Source organism: Molossus molossus, unplaced genomic scaffold, assembly GCF_014108415.1.
Source record: "Molossus molossus isolate mMolMol1 unplaced genomic scaffold, mMolMol1.p scaffold_m16_p_5, whole genome shotgun sequence".
Classification (NCBI taxonomy): domain Eukaryota; kingdom Metazoa; phylum Chordata; class Mammalia; order Chiroptera; family Molossidae; genus Molossus; species Molossus molossus.
The window spans coordinates 57696479-57711000 of NW_023425388.1; the positions used below are offsets into that span (position 1 = coordinate 57696479).

General features: G+C 36.7%; 1 protein-coding gene across 9 annotated transcripts in view; it reads right to left on the reverse strand.

The window, feature by feature from the left end:
- ATP13A3 (ATPase 13A3) overlaps positions 1 to 14522 on the reverse strand; it is a 114178-nt gene that overhangs the window by 59183 nt on the left and 40473 nt on the right. For all 9 annotated transcript variants that reach the window (XR_004956727.1, XM_036242420.1, XM_036242421.1 and 6 more), the window contains 7 exons: positions 14117 to 14251; positions 13605 to 13677; positions 11026 to 11157; positions 9448 to 9627; positions 9015 to 9172; positions 7030 to 7218; positions 5181 to 5242 (listed from right to left, as the gene is read on the reverse strand). Coding sequence is in view for 8 of the 9 variants with exons in the window: in XM_036242420.1 (XP_036098313.1) it covers positions 5181 to 5242; positions 7030 to 7218; positions 9015 to 9172; positions 9448 to 9627; positions 11026 to 11157; positions 13605 to 13677; positions 14117 to 14251 (929 nt within the window). In the remaining variant the exon portion in view is untranslated. The remainder of the gene's footprint in view (positions 1 to 5180; positions 5243 to 7029; positions 7219 to 9014; positions 9173 to 9447; positions 9628 to 11025; positions 11158 to 13604; positions 13678 to 14116; positions 14252 to 14522) is intronic.

Below are 14522 nucleotides of genomic sequence, written 5' to 3' on the forward strand. Positions count from 1 at the left end.
CTATTCAGGATGGGATTTGGGTTTCACTACATGCTACTGACTGGTCCGAAAATCCCCAAATTATAAAAGTAACATTCAAGTTTGTCTGGCATCACTGATACCACTCTTAGCTAAGCTCTTGGCCAAGCAAAGTCAAAGCTCTCTAGAGAAGAGCTCCCACAACACAGCCACAAAGGAGGGAGTTTCCCAGGAAAATCCTGCTAAAGATAAGTTCATAATTTTAAAATGCACCAGAAAACAATTATCATTAGCCAACAGACACAAAAAAGAAAGAATTAGAATCCCATAAATTTCAAATAATAGAATAGCCATCTAAAAAATGTGAAAATGACTTCCGGTCAAGATGGTGGTATAGGTAGATGCAGTACTAGTCTCCTCCCACAACCACATCAAAATTGCAACTATATCACAGAACAACCATCACTCAGAACGACCTGAAATTGAGCTGAATGGAAGTCCTACAATTAGGGAATTTTAAAAAACCACATAGAGACTGTCTGCAGCATGGGGAAGGCAGCTTGAGAGGCATCAGAGGCGTACTGGGAAGAACTGAGTTGTTTGGCATGAGGGTGACATGACAGCTGGAGAGACAAACGTGCTGGCAGAGTCCTTGTTCCTTTGGTGAGCCCTTCCCCAACAAGGCTGGCAGACTGGTGCCATATCTGGGACTCCAGCAACCTAGTTCCATCAACCTCTTTGCCCCGCCCTGGTGATTCCCTGGGGCCCTGCCCCACCCAACTTTCAGGCCCATCCAAGCTGTTTCCAGTAGCTTTACCATTGGATTGACCTGTCTTGGCTCCTGCTTCAGATTTTCCTAAATTCTCTCAAACAAGCAGCATCTGGCCTCAGCAAGCCCCATACCTCTCATAAGTGGCCCCAGGCTTGGCACTAGAAGTAGCCAGCCTTGGTTCACAATTTAGCCTTGCCTGGGCAACTCCAAGCCCAGCACAGGAAGCAGCCGTCTACAGACTGCTTTGTAGCTTATGCTAGGTGGCCGCAGGTAGAACACAGGCAGTGGCTGACTTTACCCCAGAGCCAGCACACCCAGTAGCTTCAGGCCACGTCAAAGCACCATCACCCAACCACCCCCACAAGTGACACACTCAAGGAGTGGACTCAGTGGGGACCAGAGCCCTGTTGAAATAAGTCTTGCTCTATGTGGTGGGCCCCTACACGGCTGATCTTCCCAAGTAGTCAAAGGCCAGTGGTCAGTGGGCACAGCCAGTCCTTACAGCTGATCAGCCTGAGTACATCCCTCCCATTGACGTGCCAACAGCAATCAAGACCCAAGTACAACAGAAGGGTATACAGTCCACACCAGGGGTACACCTTGAGGGCCCAGCTTGGGTGATCAGGCAGGCTGTGCCACTGGAACCTACAGGACACCTACTATAACAGGCCACCCTACAAAGCCTAGGAGACACAGCAACTCTACCTAATACATAGAAACAAACACAAGGAAGGCAGCCAAAATGAGGTGACAAAGAAACATATCCCAAATGACAGAACAGAACAAAACTCCAGGAAAAGAACTAAATGAAACAGAGATAAGCAATCTAACAGATGCAGAGTTCGAAACACTTCTTACAAGGATGCTCAAGGGGATGTGAGGGCGATCTGGCTGTGACATCTGTCACCCCACTGATCGCCAGGGTTGATTCGGCTGATCTGGCTGGCTAGGCAGGTGTCCCCCTTCTCCCTCAACCGATCCATGTTCGTCCCTCCCAAAGCTGCGCGCTTGGTTGAAGAGGACAACCTTCCCCCCAGAGGAGAGGACCGGTCTTCAGTCAAGGGTATATGAGTAGCTGCGCTCCCCTGCTAGAACCACCAAACAAGCTCTTAAGGATGCTCAAGGAACTTAGTGAGGACCTCAAGAGCATAAAAAGGGACCAATCAGAAAAGGGACCAATCAGAAAAGAAAGGTGCACAGTCAGAAATGAAGGAAGCACTTACTGAAATTAAGAATAATTTACAGGAAATCAATAGTAGAATAAGTGAAGCTAAGAAGCAAACCATCGATTTGGAATATAAGGAAGCAAAAACACCCAATCAGAACAACAAAAAGAAAAAAGAATCCAAAAAAATGAGGATAGTGTGAGGAGCCTCTCGGACAACTTCAAGCAGACCAACATTTGCATCATGGGGGTGCCGGAAGGAGAAGAGAGAGACCAAGAAATTGAAAACCTATTTGAAAAAATAATGACAGAAAACTTCCCTAACTTGGTGAAGGAAACAGACATACAAGTCCAAGAAGCACAGGGAGTCCAAAATAAGATGAACCCCAAGAGGCCCACACCAAGACACATCATCATCAAAATGCAAAAGGTTCAAGACAAAGGGAGAATCTTAAAAGCAGCAAGAGAAAAGCAGTTAGTTACCTACAAGGGAGCTCCCATAAGACCGTCAGCTGATTTCTCAAAAGAAACTTTGCAGGCCAGAAGGGAGTGGCAAAAAATATTCAGAGTGATGAAAAGCAAGAACCTACAACCAAGATTACTCTATCCTGCGAAGCTGTCATTTAGAATCGATGGCCATATAAAGAGTTTCTCAGACAAAAAAAAAAAGCTAAAGGAGTTCATCACCACCAAACCAGTATATGAAATGTTGAAGCGTCTTCTTGAAGATTAAAAATATGAACAATAAGATGGCAATAAAGACGTATCTATCAACAATTGAATCTACAATCAAAATAAACAAGCAAAACAGACTCATAGATACAGAGAACTTTTTTTTGGTTGCCAGATGGGAGGGGGTTTGGGAGGATGGGAGAAAAAAAGTGAAGGTCTTAAGAAGTATAAATTGGTTGCTAGACTGAGGAACCTCAAAGGGTAGGGGGCAGGGGTGGGAAGAGATAAACTAAAAAACTTATATGCATAACCAATAGACACTAACAATAGTGTGAAGAAGGCAGGAGGGATGCAGGAGAAGGGAGGAGGGGGTCAATGGGGGGGGAAAGAAAGGATATCTGCAATACATTCAACAACATTGATAAGTTTGTTTTAAAAAAGAAAAAAATGCAAAAGTTATCTTAAATTTAAGACTTAGAAAAAGAACAAGACACCATGAGGGGAGAAGAGGAGAGGCAGATTTGGAAAGAACAAAATAAAATTTCTTGTCCAGCATATGGTCAGGATTTCCAGGTGAAGAGAAAACAAGAATGGGGAAAAGGCCATAATGAAGCAAAAAGAGGTTGAAAAATTTCCAGAGTGTATGAAAACCAAAATGAGTCCTGCACAAGTAAAAGATGGTGAAAATGCAGAAATCAAACATAAAAAAATATTTTTAAAACAACTAAGGAGAAAATATATTACTAAAGAGACTAAGACTTCTCAACAGCAATAACAAAATGAGTCTGGAGAAATGGGACACCACCTTCAAAGTGCTGAAAGAACAAAACTTGTCAACCTAGAAATATAAGCAGTTACAGCATCATTCAAGAGCAATAGCAAAACAAAGAATTACTAATGAATGTAGTTATAGAAGATGGCAATTTAATACAGAGGAATGGGATACAAGAAGCAATGGTTAGTGAAGATATTTGTAAAAGCTAGGTAAATCTTGTCATGCGGATGGTAGAAAACCAAAATCATAATCATCAAATATTATGCAACAAATGCATGTAAGAAAGGAAGGGAATAATCAAAGTACAAGTATTCTATAGTCTCTACAGACCATGGGTTCTTTGGAGACATTTAGAAACCAATAAAGATACCCACGAACTTTAGACTCTTCACATGAATTATTAATAACTTAAGGATAAATAGTAAAAGATTAGGATGTTTAAATTCTGAGAAAATGTGAAAAAATATGTAAAAATATGTGTATGAATATATCTGAAATCACAATAAATGTAAACATAATGGCACAGAAAGGCTGAGAAGTAAAGATTTGGGGAAGTAAAAGGTTTGAGAGGTAAAGATATGCAAAGTAAAATTAGGCAAAGAAAGCTGGTGTGTAACTATATAAAAACATTAGATGAAATACAATGTAAGGCAAGATGCATCATTGGGGATAAATAAGGTCGCAATGTGACAACCTATTTACCAAGAAGATGTAACAACTCTGAAACCGTATGAACCAAATAATCAACCAAACTCCCATAGACTTTTGAGAGAAAAAAATGACATAAACACAACTATAACAGTAAAATGTCTAGGCATCAAAAGATAGGGGGGAAAAAAAAAAAGTAAAAAGAAGAGATAGACTGTTGGAATATTTTTCAATGCACAGTATTTAAAAAATATTACCATCCATAAAATACAACAGAATAGAAAAACTAGGCTATAAACTGGCAATACACAAAAGAATGTGAAAATATGCTTAGTTTTATGAGTAATGAAGAAACTATAAATAAAACCACAATAAAATATCATTTGACATCTATCCATTTGGCAAAAATTAGAAGTCTGACAATATCAAGTTTGACAAGGATGTGGAGCAACAGGATTTCTTACCCACTGAGGGAGAGTGAGTTAGCACCTCGATCACTTAGAGAACAATTGAGCAATACCAACTAAGGTTGAAGCCACACCTGTTATATATATATAAACCCCAGCACTGCCATTTTAGGAAGTGAGTTTACTGAAACTCAACTACATGCTCACAAGGAGTTGTGTACAACAATGTTAACTGCAACACTTGTGAAAGTGGAAGGTAAAAGGGAGGAAAAATAAAAATAAAAATAAAAAAAGGAAACTGTCCTTTAGTAGAACAGATATTATGCTTCAATCATATATATAACGGAATACTAAACAACAACGAAGATTAGCAAATTAGAATTATACATATCAACACTGATAAATCTTAAAAACAATGTTAAATGGCAAAAAAGCAGCAAAAACGCATACAGGGCATCAATTGTGTATATTTTTTAATAGATCTTGTTTATATATAGATATGCATGTAGTAAAAATATAAAAACATGCAAAGATAATAATACAACACAATTTTAGAATGATGATAGCAGTAGGAAAAGTGATAGATTAAAACTTTAGCATTATCTGTAATATTTTAAATCTTTTAAAAGATCTGAAGCAAATACAACAAAATGTCAACTGTTTAATCTTTGTGGTGGGTACACAAGCTTCTGTTATATTACTTTCTAGATGTCTGCATGTTTCATATATTAAAATATTTATTTAACATTAACTAACAAATAAACAAGTCTAGCTAATATTTACCATGTATTTTCCACTCGTTGAATACCCCAAAGATCTAAACCATCTTCAGTAAGAGTCCCAGTCTAAAAAAAGTACATATACAAAATATGAATAATGCCTCCAAAAACAAAATCATTTAAAGTTATGCTACATATACTCAATAGAGGACTATACAGCTGTAAACAAACAAAAGAAACAGTAAGATCTCTGTATACTGACAGAGAATAACTTCTAGGACAAATAGTTAAAGTAGGGGTATGGATCCTCTATGTATGAAAAAACCTAGTGTACATCTGTATATTTACAGGCTTATATTTCTAAAAACAAAAATGTGGAACAACACACTAATTAACTTATCAATCAATAAAGGATGCCGACATAGGAGAAAGAGATTAAGGCATAAAAAGGGAAAAAGTTAAATGACATCAGGGGAAGCAATCAGCCAAATCAAGGATGTAAATAACTGGTTTCTTCAACAAGATGAAAACAACTGTTACAGACTAATTGCAACCAATGCAGTTATTTGGACTCTGGCTGAAAAAACACACTGCAAAATTTTAGAACATTTTTTGAGAAAAGCAGGAAAATCTCAATATGAACTGGATATTACCTAATAATAAGAAATTGTTAATTTTGTGGAGTAAGCATTATAACAATATTGTGGTAATGTTTTTTTAAAAACATCTAGAGATATATACTGAGGCATATGGGTTGATATAATGTCTGATGCTGCCACCTTCAAAATGAGGGACTAGATGAAGTTTTAAAGCTGGCTACATGAGGGTTTATTACACTTGATCTTTCTGCACTTTTGTGTCTGCTTAAAAATTTTACAAGTGCCCAGCTGGTGTGGCTCAGTGGTTGAGGGTCGACCCATGCACCAAAAGGTCACTGGTTCAATTCCCAATCAGGGCACATGCCCAGGTTGTGGGCCAAATCCCCAGTGGGGGCATGCAGGAAGTGGCCAATCAATGTTCTCTGTTATTGATGTTATCTCTCCCTTTCTCTCTCTAAAAAGAAAAAGAAAAAAATGTTTACTAGTAATGTTTTCAAAAAAAAGCATAAGTGAAATTTTCTAAACAGATAAATATGAAATTTAGTCTTGGGATGTGATTTTTTTTAAGAGAGTATTTGTCTCCTTTGGCTGGTGAGCACATGATGCAATATACAGATGACATATTATAGAATTGTACACTTGAAATTTATATAACCTTATTAACCAATGTCACTCCAATAAATTTTACAAAAAGTAAAATAAAAATAAAATGTGAAAAAATATTGTCTCCCATTTTTTCCTTTAATAATAAAGATGCACAAAAATCAAATTCTTATATCAGTTACCTTAGTTTAATTCTCAAAATAAAACTTTTAGGAAAACTAATTTCAGTTAAGAAAAGGAGAACCTACTTTGAGAGGCAAGGTATACTTCACACAGGTACAAAACTTGTTATTTTCATACAAAAGAGAAAAATCAGTGACCTTCATTATTTTGAAACATATTCAATAAATCAGAGCCAACACTAAACATATATACAATAGTAATAAAATTCCAGCAAATATATTTGTTTGGAGCCTAGTCTGTTAAAAATATGAAAGATCAGAAAAGGCCTTTACTACTACTACTACAAGATATAATTCTGGATATGAATGATTAGATAACTGCAGATTTGGGCAAATAAGCAATATCCAAAATATTAAAAATTTTAAAAATAATGAGAATATACAAAAATGATACATATGCCAATTAAGTTGAAAAAGAGGAACATTAAAGAATGTGTACAAATTGGTTGCTAATGAATACAGAAAACATTAATCTAAGTATTTAAACCTACAAAGTAACCCTTGAGAATGATCATGAAACTCAACCAACCTTGTCAAAACAAACAAGATTCAGCTGTCCACATATATTTATCCTTTGGGGACTGATGCAGAAAATACCAATTTTTTTCAGTCTTCTTTGGGCATATACAATACCAGCAGTCATTGCAGCAGGAAGTGCAGGTGGCACAGTAATTGTAATGATATCAAGAGACTCGATAATTATTACTCCAACCTCTACCTATAATTCATACAAAAATAAGTGTCAGACATCCAACCCCCAAATTTACTAATCTAGTAAGGTTCTTTCTTTCTTTTAATTTTTTTGGTTAATCTGCACCCAAGGATATTATTTCATTATTTTGTATATGTGTGTGTTTTAAGTGAGAGGTGGAAAGGAGAGAAGGAGAGAGAGAAACCTTGATGTGATGAAAGAAACACATCAATTGGTTGCCTCCTGCATGACCCTGACCTGGGTCCAAGATCAAACTTGCAACCCAGGTACATGTCCTTGACCAGGATTCAAACCCTTCAATCCACAGGCAGACACTCTAACTGCTAGTGAAAAATCAATAAAGCATTTTCAATTTAATATATAATAAGTGTGTGTGTATAAATACATTTATTAGCCCTTCATAATCTTTTCCCTTCAGAGATTCTGCAAAATAGGAAGCTCAATAAGTTGTCAATGGACTATGAAATGACAGTTATTTTTAAAGAAAATTCTTATTTTAATAACTATACATACTTCACACACTACACACTTCGAAGTTCAACAAACATTTTTCAGATATTGACTCTTACTACAAGCACTGTACTGTATCAGTCTCTACAGGGAATAGAACAAAAATTCGACAAAGTCCGTTAGAAGTACCTCCAATTAAGTAATAGCAAATAATTTTATTTCTTTTAATCCTCACCCAAGGATATTTTTTTTCCATTTATCTTCAGATAGAGTGGGATGGAGGTAGGGAGAGCGAGAGTCAGAGAGAGAGAGAAACATTGATGGGAGAGAGACACATCGACTGGCTGCCTCGCACACAACCCCAACCAGGGCCAAACTGCAACTGAGGTACGTGTCCTTAGCCAGAATCAAACCATCAACTCTTTGGTTCACAGGCCAACACTGTAACCACAGAGCCAAACCAGCCAGGGCAGCAGCAAATAATTTTAATGCTGTGTGTCCCAGAAGTTAAAAAATGAGAAAATCGCCCTGGCCGGTTTGGCTCAGCGGATGGAACGTCGGCCTGCGGTCCAGAGAGACCCGGGTTCGGTTCCCGCTAAGGGCACGTACCTCGGTTGCAGTTTGTCCCCGGTCCTGGTTGGTCATGCCGGTGGCAGCCACTCGATGTGTCCCTTCACATCGATGTTTCTCTCTCTCTCTCTCTTCCTCCCGCTCTATCTGAACAAAAAAATGGAAAAATGTTCTCGGGTGAGGATAAAAAAAAAAAAAAGAGAGAGAAAATCAAGCTTCTGGTATGTGGCTGCCCCTCCTTTTGTTAAGTCACAAGAGAGAAGTGAAACACCATCTAATGCAAAGACATTCAAAAGAACTTCCTGCTATGGTGAAAATGTTCCGCATCTGTACTTTCAAATATAGTAGTTATTAGTCTCATATGACTTTTTAAAGTTATATTTACTTTACGTTAATAAAAATTTTAGTCCTGGCCAGTTTGTCTCAGCTGTTAGTGTCGGCCAGCAGACCAAGGAGACCCGGGTTTGGTTTCAGCCAAGGGCACATGCCTTGCTTGCGGTTCATCCCTGGCCCCGGCTGGGGTTGTGCAGGTGGCAACCAATTGATGTCTCTCTCTCTCTTTCTCTCTCTCTCTCCCCCCCCCCTCTCTTTCTCTCTCTCCCCCTCCCTCCCACTCTGTCTGAAGATAAATATAAAAATATCCTCGGGAGAGGATTAAAAATAAATAAACAAACAAACAAAATAAAAATTTTAGTTCTTCAGTCTCACTAGCCACTTTCAAATCCTCAGTAGTTACATGGATAATTAAAATTCAAACCCCACAAAGAGTCCCATGTACGTACCTCATTTAAAATGCTATTGATAATAGTGTAGATAAATCCGATGGCAGCTACTGCCACAAGACACAGAAGAAACAAGTAGGCATCTCTGTAGAGTTTAAAATCAGTTGGTTTGGGATACAATATGGAGCGAACAAGTTGTCCTTTGGAAGTACTAAATCCTTTTTAAAAATTTAAAGAAGAAAATTACTTATGTTTTTATTTAAAAAATGAGAATTCTCTCTCAAAACAGAATCTCTATTTACTTACGTATTTATGTATGTATGTAATGGCTTAGGAGTACAGCTTAGTGGTTAGGCAATCGTAATTTACATAGTGTTCCCCTTGATATTTCCAGTAACCCAAGTGGTTATCACAATATCAAAACAGAATCTCTTTTTAACCTTTTCAATAGGCATCAATTATGTAACTATTTAAGAGATTAAATGTTTTTTACCTGTTCTAACTACTATAGCCTTGACAAGTTCTCCAGTGTAGAAACGAGTCTGAATAACAGTAGTCCCACAAAACAAAGTGTGTCGTTTATGTATTTCTGGACTATATAATTCATCTCCCATTCCTTTTATGTCCACTGAAGGATTTGGCAAATTAGTCTTTGTCACTGGAACACTTTCTCCTTGAAAAAAATCATAAATTAAAGCAAAGAAATCAGTGCCAAACACTTACAATTTGAAGTATTAAACACCCTAAGTGTTATTATATTGTTTATAATAGGTATTAAAATGCAGTTATCATAATGGATAACATAACATTCAATTAGCTTTACGTCTACCAATTTCCTTGCCACAAAACATTAAATCTTGTCTCCCACAATAATTCCTAAAAGTGATTTGTGATTCAAAGATAATCATTTTGAAATGATTGGCAAGTTTCAAATGAGGAGACCAAGTAAGAGTTGCCTTAGCCTCAGCACCTGTTCTCTTCTCCCCTAAAAACTGAATTGGAAAGCACGCTGCAATCTCAACCACACAGAGATGTGAAGACCTACTCCTAACCCCCAGTAAACAGACAGAAACACACACACACACACACACACACACACACACACACAGAAGAGAAAAAGCATCTGGAGAAGGGAGAGAATAATAAGTAGTATGGTAGTTCTCTCAAACAATAATAAACGGCCAAAATCTTTTTAACACTGACATTTAATTCTGTGTAGCATCCACACTTCTCGCTTCAAAGCCAACAAGTGTGTGGGGATATTTACGTGTGTGCGTGTGTTTTAAGACAAGACTCTTAAGTTTGAAAACATTACATAGGAATCACTTTCTTGTCAGATTGACTATGACAATAAAAGAAAATTCACGTGAGCCCTAGTGGATTTGGCTCAGCTGTTAGAGCATCTGCTTGAGAACCAAAGGATACTGGGTTCAATTCCCAGTCAAGTGTACGTACCTGAGTTGTGGGTTCGATCCCCAGCCCTGGGTCATACGGGAGGCAACCAATCAATGTGTCTCTCTCCCTCCCTTCCTTCTTCCCACTGTATCTAAAAATCAATGTAAAAATATCCTCAGGTGAGGATTAACCAAAAAAAAAAATTCTTGTAAAGATATAAAGCTCTATCTTCAGACTGTGAATTTCCAAAAGGAAATCATTTTGAAGTCTACTGCTCCCCACTTTAAGAAAAATATAGTTTATTCCCACTTTTTACACATCAAATAGGGAAGTAAATATGCTGGATTCTCTGTAGGCTAAGGACTTCTTTCCTCTTCCCTTACTATAAAGAATTTATGTCCTCATGTCAAAAAGAGTAGCCAGGTGTATGCCTAGAAATGCGGTGATGACCAGCACAGTGATTTGGTATTGCAGCTGAGTATAATGCAGAATTTGGTCTCCTCAGAATAAAAATAAAAACAAAAAACACTTCAATATCCATGATAGTCATAACACTCATAAATAAAGGATACAAACGACGTAGCTAATTTTTAAATAGATTAATCAGTAACCACTTAATAATCCAGTATCATTATAAATAACTCATCTGATTTTTACACATTTTTTTTTAGTTTACCTGTTAACATGCTTTCATTTACAATGCAAGTACCATTAATAAGTACTGCATCACAAGGCATGACTGTCCCATTTAATGGAATGACCATAACATCTCCCGGCACAAGGTCTGTAGAAAAGATCTCTTCTCTTTCTGGATTTAAAGAAAGAGAAAGGGGCAAGGGGGAAAAGTCTGAGAAGAATATTCTTTAACTTAGAATAAACATAAACAAACAAAAGTTCACCTGATTTCAATGAGGTATTTAAAATATAATGGAGTTAAACAGGAAAATTCCAAAAAAACAAGATGTTTCAACAAATAAGATTGTTATTCCTTAGCAAAGCATGGTGTTTAAGGATGTTGGGTAGTTTGTCCCCTGAAAGGAAGCCAACTGTGCACAGGTGATGCCAGTCTTCTCTGACCAAACAGGTAGGTGGGCTTCAACACTCATTATAACACTCAATGATCAATTTTACCTAATAGCCCTCTTAAAAAATAGTAAGTCCTCATGAGAGCCCCTGCAATGGGTAAATAAACTTGGATTTCTATAATCCCTCAGAAACAGAAGAAAGCACTGAAAATTTTAGCATACTTTCTCTTTTAACAGCATTTTCTACAGCATTCATCTTCTCATTGCCACTGTTTATAACCTATAAAATCTCATTGCCTTCTCAATATTCTTAAAATAGTCCTAATACTACTTTTGATATTATTTTAAGTAAAATTATAAAATAAACATTGTGGTATTTTATCTATTTCATTATTTCCTTAGAAATTTGTATTTTATATCTAAGTTAGCTAAACACTTTTTAAAAAGATCTTCCCAAGTAAAAGGTCTTTCTTTAGGATTATCTTATATTTGGGCATTCTCTCTCACTCCCTAACTCTTTTTCCAACCTTGGTTTAATACTATGCTCAGAAGACAGTTACACTAGTATGTAAACAAAAATGGATAAGGAGAAAACTACAGTTTGTGACATTAGTGTGTAGGACAAACACTCTTTCCTTTGTAAAACAAACAAAAATCTAGTTTACTAAGCTGAGGAAAAAACTATTGAAGGATTCTAATGATATTTAGGACATAGTAAGCATAATCTTCATTTGTAAATAAGATACCTATTTTTAAAACTGTTAACAACACTTGAACTTCAACTCCTCTTAGGTCTACCAGGAAGCAAAATAGCAATGATCTGTCAGACTATACAAAGGGGACAGGGTGATGTAAGTTGAATGGTACATATGTCCTAGCATTCCCAGTATCTTCAGCAGCAGCAGCAGCAGCAGCAGAGCAGGAAGAGGAAGAGCACCAATAAGTTGACCCATCTAAGATTGCAGCCAGGGGAGGCAGACAGATACTCCCAATTAAAATAGCAAGTGACCAGGAAGTACAGGGAAGGAAGTAACCTGCTAGGCCAGACTGTTTACACTTGGATGTGGTGTACTGAGCCAAGAAAATGGAGACCGATTTGGTGTTCCTGATAAATGTAAGTGGTTATTGTCCCCAAGGCCCATGATGCTGTGCTACCTCCTCCATATCTCCTTTACCTCAATTTCTCACCAAACTAACATGTCCAAAACACTATCCTTCCCTACAATTCTGCTTCTCCTTCTATTTAATTAAATGGTACCAACAACCACCCCCCCAGCATGACATCACTCTATGACCTTGCATCTAACGAATCATAAAATCCTGGTCGATGCTAACATTTAAATAGCTTTCAAACCCCTATCATTTCTCTCCACTTCCACAACTTCCACCTTGATCCATTTCATGCCTTCGATATTATTCCCCTCTAAACCAGTGTGAACAAGGCAGCCAGAATAATTTTTTCCAAAAAGGCAAATAATGATCAGATCACTTCCCTGCTTAAAACCCTGAAATAGCTTTCCATTGTTTTGGAATAAGACAAAATTCCTTAACATGTCTTAAAAGGCTGTCCCTCATCTACTTTCCACATCTACCATACTGAATTCTTTCATTTATTACAATGACTAAACTCCAGGCCTGGGCACTTAGAACCCTCTTCCTCTCCCTCACTCATCCCCACCATACCATCTTCTCACCTACCTCTTATCTAATTCAACCACTTCAAAAATACATTTTTCAATGCTCTCTTTCTAATATCTAATAAGCTCCTTGCATTTGTCACACTTTATTTTCACTGTTTATCATCTATCTTTCCAATTAGTCTAAAATTCAATGATGGTGAAGACCATGTCCATCTTGGTAATCACTGCATCCCCAGAAACTATCACAGTACCTGTTACACTATAGAAAAAGAAAAATACAATTTTATTTATTTATTTATTTATTTTTTTATGGTATGTGCCCCTGGCGGGAATCGAACCCAGGACTCTCTGGTCCGCAGGCCGATGCTTAACCGCTGAGCCAAACTGGCCAGGGCACAGAAAAATACAATTTTCCATAAATGAATTAATTTGACACAAATTCAGATGAGTACAAATTCAAAAATGTATTTATATCTTAAGAAATGAATGTGTGTGTAGAGAGAGAGATCACATAGGCTTGCTTCATATATTAGTGCTTAATGGAAATTTTTTTTGATTTATTTTTATCAATAGTCACCAGAAGTTCTTACCTTCATTTACTCTGCAAACTGAAACTCTCACAGTACTGTGAGCTGCCACCATGTCATGCAACATAATATATTGCTGAAATAAGAAAAAAAAAATCAAAACTAGCTAATATAAACCCACTCTTCAAGATATTAAAAAGTGAGGGTGCTATAAAATAAAGTTAATGCAATAAATGTTTATAACTCTACCTTTAAAAATGTCAAGACTAAAAGATTAAAAAATTATTCAACGTTTTAGCTAAAAACAAAATAAAAAGCACTTTATCCCTGAAAAAAGTAGACCCAGTATTCCAGGCTGTGGTAAGCAACTATAGGTCCCTATGGCCTCTAAGTAGTCGAGTGATAATCTGACTCTAAAACCATCTGCCTTCCCCACCTCAAAAAAAAAAAAAAAAAGTACATATTTATATAACTAAAAGAAAATCTGTATTGCATATTACTTTGTACCAAGTATTATTCTATGCACCTTACAAAATACAAATACAGTTGTGAAATCCATAATAAATTGGACTTACCTTTTTAATGGAATATAGGGAGCTTAGAATTGATACTACAGACATAATCACAATAGCTAGAGCATAGTAATAGTATTCATCAGTGCACCACAGTATAACACTGAACAGTTGGAAAATGTAAAATGGGTTGAGAACCTAAAAAAACAAGATTTTTAAGTCAAATTGAATGAGATATTTATAACCATACAAATTTTCTACCTTTTCATTTAAGAAGTAACCAACAAGATACATACAGGATAAGCTCTGTGGTACCCTAGGGTGACATGTACCACCCAAAGATAAGGGCAAGACACTAACATATTACTTTTATTTATTTATTGTCATTAAATAACTGAAATTTGGCTAAATAAGCTTAATTTAAATTATGTACATATATTTGACTCATACCAAACCTAGAAACAGCTAC